General features: G+C 42.5%; 1 protein-coding gene across 1 annotated transcript in view; it reads right to left on the minus strand.

Annotated features, from left to right (window-relative positions):
* Window positions 1-9,824, minus strand: part of CCDC173 (coiled-coil domain containing 173) — a 56,957-nt gene extending 47,133 nt beyond the window's left edge. Inside the window, exon 1 of the mRNA XM_025405414.1 lies at window positions 9,651-9,824. Within this exon, the coding sequence (XP_025261199.1) occupies window positions 9,651-9,699 (49 nt within the window). The 5' untranslated portion in view covers window positions 9,700-9,824. The remainder of the gene's footprint in view (window positions 1-9,650) is intronic.
* Between the last annotated feature and the right edge of the window lie 9 nt (window positions 9,825-9,833).

A 9,833-nucleotide genomic window follows, 5' to 3' on the forward strand; every position in this document is an offset into this window, starting at 1 on the left:
GGTGAAACCCCATCTCTACTAAAAAAAAATACAAAAAAACTAGCCGGGCGAGGTGGCGGGCGCCTGTAGTCCCAGCTACTCGGGAGGCTGAGGCAGGAGAATGGCGTAAACCCGGGAGGCGGAGCTTGCAGTGAGCTGAGATCTGGCCACTGCACTCCAGCCTGGGCAACAGAGGGAGACTCCGTCTCAAAAAAAAAAAAAAAAAAAGATAGTGTTCTTTGATGTATTCATACTGAAGTTTTTAATTTTGATGAAGGCCAAATCTATTTTTCTTGGGTTGATTGTGCTTTTGGTGTCACATCTAAGAAATTGTTGCCTAATCCAAGGTAATAAAGATGTATATATAAGTTTTCTTCTAATAGTTTTATAGTTCTAGCTTTTATATTTAGTTATATAATTCATTTCAAACTAATATTTGTATGTAGTGTGAGGTGTATATTAATTTGGGAGTCGAAATTCATTATTTTGTATATAGATATCCACTTATCCCGGCACCATTTGTTAAAAATTCTACTCTTTCCCCATTGCATTAACATTCTTGTCAAAACCCATTTAGTATAGATGTATGGGTTTATTTCATTATTTCTTTTTTGTTGTTGTTGTTGCCAAAAAAGACATGATGTTGCCATCTGTCTTAGTCCATTTTCTGTTGCTATATCAGAATATCTGAAACTAGATAATTTGTAAAGAAAATGATTTTATTTCTCACAATTATAGAGGCTGAGAAGCACAAGGTTGAGGGGCTGCATTTGTTGAGGGCTTTCTTGCTGGTGAAGTCTCTCTGCAGAGTCTGGAAGTAGTGCAGGGCATCATATGGCAAGGGGGCTGAGGATGCTAGCTGAGATCTCTCTTCCTCTTCTTATGAAGCCAAGAGTCCCACTTCCAGCATAAGCCATTAATCCATTCACAGCAAGACCCCGTTTCTACTCCATTCATGAGGGCAGATCCCTCATGACCCAATCACTTCTTAAAGGCTCCACCTCTCAATACTACCATTTTGGGAATTAATTTTCAACATGAGTTTTGAAGGGGACAAATATTCAAACCATATTAACAATACTAAATCTCCCAGCCCATTAACATGAGATGTGTATTAGTCTATTTTCATGCTGCTGATAAAGACATACCCAAGACTAGGGAGAAAAAAAGGTTTAGTTGGACTTACAGTTCCACATGGCTGGGGAGGCCTCAGAATCATGGCGAGAGGCAAAAGGCACTTCTTACATGGTGGCAGCAAGAGAAAATGAGGAAGAAGCAAAAGTGGAAACCCCTGATAATCCCATCAGATCTCATGAGACGTATTCACTATTATAAGAATGGCATGGTAAAGACCAGTCCCCATGATTCAATTACCTCTCCCTGGGTCCCTCCCACAACATGTAGGAATTCTGGGAGATACAATTCAAGTTGAGATTTGGGTGGGGACACAGCCAAACCATATCATTCTGCCCCTGGCCCCTCTAAATCTCATATCCTCACATTTCAAAACCAATCATGGCTTCACAACAGTCCCCCAAAGTCTTAACTCATTTCAGCATTAACCCAAAAGTCCATAGTCCAAAGTCTCATCTGAGACAAGGCAGGTCCCTTCTGCCTATGAGCCTGTAAAATCAAAAGCAAGCTAGTTACTTCCTAGATACAATGGGGGTACAGGTATTAGGCAAATACAGCCATTCCAAATGGGAGACACTGGCCAAAACAAAGGGGCTACAGGACCCATGCAAGTCCAAAATCCAGCAGGGCAATACAATTTTAAAGCTCCAAAATTATCTCCTTTGACTCTAGGTCTCACATTCAGGTCACACTGATGCAAAAGTGGGTTTCCATGGTCTTTGGTAGCTCTGCCCCTGTGGCTTTGCAGGGTACAGCCTCCTTCCTGGCTGCTTTCATGAACTGGCATTGAGTGTCTGTGGCTTTTCCAGGTGGATGGTGCAAACTGTCAGTGGATCTACCATGTTGGGGTCTGGAGGATGGTGGCCCTCTTCTCACAGCTCCACTAGATAATGTCCCAGTAGGGACTCTATGTGGGAGCTCCGACCCCACAATTCCCTTCTTCACTGCCCTAGCAGAGGTTCTCCATGAGGGCCCTGCCTCTGCAGCAAACTTCTGCCTGGGCATCCAGGCATTTCCATATATCTTCTGAAATCTAGGTGGAGGTTCCCAAACCTCAATTCTTGACTTCTGCACACCCACAGGCTCAACACCATGTGGAAGCTGCCAAGGCTTGGGGCTTCCACCCTCTGAAGCCACAGCATGAGCTCTACATTGGCCCCTTTCAGCCATGGCTGGAGCAGCTGGGACACAGGGCACCAAGTCTATAGGCTGCACACAGCACAGGGACCTTGGGCCCAGACCATAAAACCACTTTTTCCTCCTGGACCTCTAGGCCTGTGACAGGAGGGGGCTGCTGTGAAGGTCTCCAACATAGCCTGGAGACATTTTCCCCATGGTCTTGGTGATTAACATTAGGCTGCTTGGGCCGGGCGCGGTGGCTCAAGCCTGTAATCCCAGCACTTTGGGAGGCCGAGACGGGCGGATCACGAGGTCAGGAGATCGAGACCATCCTGGCTAACACGGTGAAACCCCGTCTCTACTAAAAATACAAAAAAAATTAGCCGGGTGAGGTGGCGGGCGCCTGTAGTCCCAGCTACTCGGGAAGCTGAGGCAGGAGAATGGCGTGAACCCGGGAGGCGGGGCTTGCAGTGAGCTGAGATCCGGCCACTGCACTCCAGCCTGGGCAACAGAGCCAGACTCCATCTCAAAAAAAAAAAAAAAAAAAAACATTAGGCTGCTTGATGCTTATGCAGATTTCTGCAGCTGGCTTGAATTTCTCCACAGAAAATTGGTTTTTCTTTTCTATTGCATAGTCAGACTATAAATTTTCTGAATTTTTGTGCTCTGTTTCCCTTTTAAAACTGAATGCCCTTAACAGTACTCAACTCACCTCTTGAATGCTTTGCTGCTTAGAAATTTCTTCTGCCAGATACCCTATATCATCTTTCTCAAAGTTCCACAAATCTTTAGGGCAGGGGCAAAATGACGCCAGTCTTTTTGCTAAAACATAGTAAGAATCACCTTTACTCCAGTTTCCAAAAAGTTCCTTATCTCCATCTGAGACCACCTCAGCCTGGATTTCACTGTCCATATCGCTATCAGCATTTTGGTCAAAGTCATTCAACAAGTCTCTAGGAAGTTCCAAACTTTCCCACATTTTCGTGTCTTCTTCTGAGCTCTTCAAACTGTTCCAATCTCTGCCTGTTACCCAGTTCCAAAGTCGCTTCCACATTTTCAGTTATCTTTCCAGCAATGCCCCACTCTGCTGGTACCAATTTACTATATTAAACCATTTTCACCCTGCTGATAAAGACATACTGAAGACTGAGAAAAAAGAGGTTTAATTAGACCTACAGTTCCACATGGCTGGGGAGGCCTCGGAATCATGGCAGGAGGTGAAAGACACTTCTTACGTGGTGGCGGCAAGAGAAAATGAGGAAGAAGCAAAAGTGGAAATCCCTGATAAACCCATTGATCTCATAAGACTTAATTACTATCACAAGAATAGCACAGGAAAGGCCAGCCCCCATGATTCAATTATCTCCATGTGCCCATAACACCTGGGAATTCAAGTTGAGATTTGGGCACGGACACATCCAAACCATATCAAGATGTCTTTCCATTTATTTACATCTAACTTTTTTCAATAATGTTTTGTAGTTTTTTGAAAGATAAATTTTTGCTTATTCCTAAGTATTTTTCCTTAGAAAAACTTTTCCTAAGTATTTTGGTGCTATTGTAAATGGAATTGTTTTCTTAAATTTATTATCAGATTGTTCTTTGCAAGTGTAAAGAAATACAATTTTGTAAATTGATCATCTTTCAATGCCACTAAACTTTATTAGATCTAATAATTGTATAGAATATCCTTTAGGATTTTTAATATAGAATATCATGTCATCTGTGAAAATAGAAAGTTTTATTTTTTCCTTTCCAATCTGGATGGCCTTCTCTTTTGCTTGCCTAAATGCCATGGCTAGAATTTCCAGTATGATGTTAAATAGAAGTGATGAAAGCAGGCATACTTGTCTTTTCCTGATCAGGCTTTCAGTCTATCACCATTAACTATGATGTTAGCTATAGGCTTTTCATAGGTCCCCTTTATCAGGTTAAGAAAATTCCTTTCTATTCCTAGTTTGTTGTTTTTATCATAAATGGAATGTTGGACTTGTCAAATGTTTTTTCTATTAGGATAATCATGTAGTTTTGTTCTTTATTCTATTTATACAGTGTACTACATTAATTGTTTTTAAGCCAACCTTGCATTCCTGGGATAAATACCACTTGGTCATGGTATATAATAATTTTTATATGTTGCTGGATTTGGTTTGCTAGTATTTTATTTAATTAATTAACTTATTTTTTGAGATGGGGTCTTGCTATATTGCCCAGGCTGGAGTGCAGTGGCTATTTACAAGTGTGACCATAGCACATTACAGCCTCAAATTCCTGGCCTCAAGTGGTCCTCCCACCTCAGCCTCCCAAGTAGCTGGGAGGTGTGTGCCACATCTAGCTGATGTGCTAAAACTATGTTGAAGATTTTTGCATCTCTATTCATAAAAGATAATATAGGCCGGGTGCGGTGGCTCAAGCCTGTAATCCCAGCACTTTGGGAGGCCGAGGCGGGTGGATCACGAGGTCAGGAGATCGAGACTATCCTGGCTAACACGGTGAAACCCCGTCTCTACTAAAAATACAAAATTTAGCCGGGCGTGGTAGCGGGCGCCTGTAGTCCCAGCTACTTGGGAGGCTGAGGCGGGAGAATGGCGTGAACCCGGGGGGCGGAGCTTGCAGTGAGCCGAGATCACGCCACTGCACTCCAGCCTGGGAGACACAGCGAGACTCCGTCTCAAAAAAAAAAAAAAAAAAAAAAAAAAAGATAATATAAAGATCTATAGTTTTCTCTATTCATAAAAGATAATATAAAAGATCTATAGTTTTCTTGTGATGTCTTTGTCTGCTGTTGGTATCAGGGTAATACTGCCCTTATAGAATGAGTTGGAAAGTGCTCCTTCCTCTTCTTTATTTTTTAAAAAGATTTTGAAGGATTTATGTTAATATTTCATTAAACATTTAGAATTAACCAATGAAGCCATCTGGTCCTCAGTTTTTCTTTGTGATAATTTTTTCAATTAATAACTGAAGGTGGGATCATCTGAGGTCAGGAGTTTGAGACACGCCTGGCCAACATGGTGAAACCCCGTCTCTACTAAAAGTACAAAAATTAGCCAGGCGTGGTGGTGGGTGCCTGTAATCCCAGCTACTCAGGAGGCTGAGGCAGGAGAATCACTTGAACCTGGGAGGCAGAGGTTGCAGTGAGCTGAGATCATGCCACTACACTCCAGCCTGGGTGACAAGAGCAAGACTCTATCTCAAAAAAAAAAAAAAAAAAAAGAATTCTTGAAGACTTTTCCTTTCAGTACTTTGAATATATCAGCCTGCTGCCCCTGGACTCCATAATTTCTTATAAGAAATTTGTTGTTAATCTTATTGAGGATTCCTTTTATGTAATGTCATTTCTCTCTTGTGCTTTCAAGACTTTTTCTGTCTTTAGCTTTCAACAGTTTGATCATGATGTGTACAGCTGTGGATCTCTTTGAGTTGAGTTTACCATACTTAGAGGATCACTGAGCCTTTTGAATGTGTAATGCTTTTCATCAAATTTGGAAAGCTTTTAGCCATTAATTCTTCAAATGTTTTTACCCCTTTCCCTGCTCTTTTCCTTCCAGAACTCAAGTTACATTTATGTTGGCATATTTGCTGGTGACCTACATTTCCCTGAAGATCTGCTCGTTTTTCTTCACTCTTTTTTATTTTGTTTTGTTTTGTTTTGTTTTGAGATGGAGTCTCGCTTTGTCGCCCAGGCTGGAGTGCAGTGGCACCATCTCGGCTCACTGCAAGCTCTGCCTCCTGGGTTCACGCCATTCTCCTGCCTCAGCCTCTGAGTAGCTGGGACTACAGGCACGCACCACTACGCCTGGCTAATTTTTTTTTGTATTTTTAGTAGAGACGGGGTTTCACCGTGTTAACCAGGATGGTCTTGATCTCCTGACCTCGTGATCTGCCCATCTCAGCCTCTCAAAGTGCTGGGATTACAGGCATGAGCCACCACGCCCGGCTTCTTCATTCTTTTATCTTTTTTTCTTTCTCACTATTCTGAGACTGAATAATCTCAATTGGCTTATCTTCAAGTTCACTGATTATTTCTTCCACAAGTTCAAATCTGCTATTGATCCCTCTAGTGAATTTTTAAATTCAGTTATTGTGCTTTTCAACTCCAACATTTCTGTTCAGTTCCTTTTTATAATTTTTTAAAATCTTCATTGATATCCTCTATTTGGTAAGACAACATTCTTAATACTTTTCTATAGTTCTTTAGACTTTTGCTTGAGTTCTTTAAATATATTTACAATAGCTATAAATTTACAAAAGTTTTTATCTAGTAAGTCCAACATCTGGGCTTACAACAACTGCAACTGCACAGTTTTAGGTCAGTTGGGGGGGTCTCTGATTTCCTACCTTTTCTCCACCCCTGCTTCTGTAGACATCCTCCCTGCCACTTCCACAGCCCCTTTCCCTCTTCCACCCACTCACCTGAGGGCAAAATGGCCTAACTTCCACAGAGCCAAAAGATGATTATTGAGGATGCTTTCAACTTGGTGGAGTCCATTTCAAAGACACTTTCTACTGAAACTTTTTCTTATGTTTGGGTCATACTTTATTTATTTTCATCTTTCATAATTTTTATTAAAAACCGTACATATATGTTTCAACTCTGGAAATCAGATCTCCACATACACCCAAAGTTTCTTATTCCTGCTGTTGTTGTTTCATGACTTCTCTGAACCAATTCTGTAGTCTGTATTCTTTGTCACATGTGACCACTGGAGTCACTGGAGTCTCTGGTTTGCTTAGTGGTCAGCTAATAACTAGACAGATACATCTTTGGATGACTGGAACTGACAAGTCTCCCAGTCTTTGCCAAGGGACTGTCTATGAGCATTAAGGCATGCCTTCAATGCTCGGGCAGGCAATTTACAACTCCATCTTAGCTTTTACTTCTTTCTTAAACAGAGTCTCAAGGTAAGTCATAGGTGAGAGGCATTTTCAGGTCTTTCCTGGGCATGTATGTAGCTCTATGCATGCATTTGGCCTTCTAGATTCCCAGGAATATGTCAGGAGTTTTCCAAAACCCCCTATGGACATAATCACTTTCCAGCTGATCCTTTTAAGTTTTTTGGTCAGCGTGTTGTTTGCCTGCCAACTGTATCACTGCCTGCCTGTTTCATGCTGTTATAACAGAATACCTTAGGCTGGGTAATTCATAAAGAATAGATATTTATTGGCTTATGGTTCTGGAGGCTGAGAAAGCCAGTATCAAGGTGCCAGCATCTGGCAGCGGCCTTCGTGCCTCATCATAACATGATGGAAGGCATTACATGGCAAAAGGGCAAAGAGAGGGCAACAGACACACACGCACAGAGAGAGAGAGAGAGAGAGAGAGAGAGAAGAGGGCCAACTTTCCCACTTTTATAATGAACCCACTCCCCAGATAATGGCATTAATCCCTTTACTCTGCTCTCATGGCCTAATCACCTCTCATTAGTCCCTACCTCCCAACATTTTTACATTGGGGATTAAGTTCCCACATATGCTTTTTAGAGGACACATTAAAACTATAGCACTGCCTCTGATAGCTGTGATATTTAAAATTGCCACTGATCATTTGACAAACATACTTGGTGAGTCTGAAGTCAGACTAAATAACAATAAGCCTCATGAGTGAGATTCTCCAAGGAACTATGAGACATGTCGAATAATAACAGTTGTCTGGCTTTGGAGTGGGTCAAATTCTGTTTTGTCCCCTCTACAAGTTGTTAAGTCAGTATTTTTCACTGTGATTGCTGTGGTTATCTAGGCTGCCATGGGGCTAGGAGAAAAGTATAGGACTATGGCAAGTTAAAATGCCAAAAACCTCGCTGTTGTTACAAAAATCCAGCTGTTTTTCTTTAGTAAACACTCCACATATTGTTGCAAGCCTTTGGTTAATTTCCAGTGTTTGGAAAAAGTCGATACGGATTATTTTTGCCACTGTTCTTGTTGATTTTATGGAGGACAGGATTTCAGGCATAGATCCTATTTCACTATTCTGGCTGATGTCACCCCACTAAATCTTGATAAAGTATTTGTTTTACAAATAGTTGCACACATCTCTGAAACCCTCTCCTACTTAGCCTTCCCCTAAAAATGGAGATTAAAATTTAGCAGCGAGGCTCGGATGGAAGCTTGTGAGCTAGTTGACACAAAACATTATTTAACAACTATTAGGTAAATCTAAACCAGGTAGTGCAGAAATGCATATGCAGGAAAGTGAATATGTGGGAGTAATTGTGCTTTTCCAATACTTGCCATATTGATACTGTTTCTTTCCTTTTACATGGCAAAAGTCCGCTGCTAACCTCATGAAACCTCCACTGCATAAATATCCACTAGTGAAGAATGACTGGCTCTCACTCTGCATCTGGTGCAGGGGGCACTATTGCTACAGAAGTTCGGGCAATGACATGAAGATACTTCAAACTGCCAAAGTTCTAGTTGTCACCATGACTACATTAATTGCCAATTTACAGACTTTAGAAACTGTCGTAGCTAGAATTGATAGAGTTCTTTAGAAGTCTATTTCTAGCCGGGCGCGGTGGCTCAAGCCTGTAATCCCAGCACTTTGGGAGGCCGAGACGGGCGGATCACGAGGTCAGGAGATCGAGACCATCCTGGCTAACACGGTGAAACCCCGTCTCTACTAAAAAATACAAAAAACTAGCCGGGCGCGGTGGCGGGCGCCTGTAGTCCCAACTACTCGGGAGGCTGAGGCAGGAGAATGGCGTGAACCCGGGAGGCGGAGCTTGCAGTGAGCTGAGATCCGGCCACTGCACTCCAGCCTGGGCGGCAGAGCGAGACTCCGTCTCAAAAAAAAAAAAAAAAAAGAAGTCTATTTCTATTCCAAAATCAAATTGTTATAACAGGTCATCTGAATTACAATACTTTATGTCGCACGATTTTTTTTTAACTCTATGCAAGCATTTGACTTAGAGAGATACCTTATATTACTTTAGAGAGGAGGAAATGGAGAATTTCCTTCAGAGACTTTTAGTAAAGACCAATCAGCAAGTTTGCAGCAGAGCCAAGACTCTAAAGAGGGGACTTATATTTCCAAAAGATAGTCCAATTCAATCAGTGAATAACAAACTTTAAGCGTGCCGGAAATTTAACAAAGCCCAGACTCTCAGAGCTGCAACTGCGCAGTTTTAGGTTAGCTGGGGGTGGGGGGTCTCTGATTTCCTATCTTTTCTCCACCCCTATTTCTGTAAACATTCTCCCACCCACTTCCACTCCCCGTTTCCCTCCTTCATCCATTCACCTGAGGGCAAGATGGCCTAACTTTACACAGAGCCCAAAGATGCTTATTGAGGATGCTTTCGACTTGATGGAGTCCATTTCAAAAAGCAGCTGAAGCCCTCATTCGGCATCCTCGCCTCTCACTCCATGCCGAGGGTCCAGAAACAATCCCTGTCCCTGGATAGGTCAGTGTAGCTCACCTGTACTTTCCTTCGCCTGTCCACAGCGTCGTCCAAACCGTACCAGCATCTCTGACGAGGTGTCCACGGTGCGCCCAGATCTGGAAAAGTGACTGTAGCGCCATGCGCCGCGGACTCCAGCCGGTGGACGTTGTTACTCGAACCACGCGGTTGCTTGGCAACGCCGCCGGAAGTGACGCCAGC

Source organism: Theropithecus gelada, chromosome 12 (genome assembly GCF_003255815.1).
Source record: "Theropithecus gelada isolate Dixy chromosome 12, Tgel_1.0, whole genome shotgun sequence".
Taxonomy (NCBI): domain Eukaryota; kingdom Metazoa; phylum Chordata; class Mammalia; order Primates; family Cercopithecidae; genus Theropithecus; species Theropithecus gelada.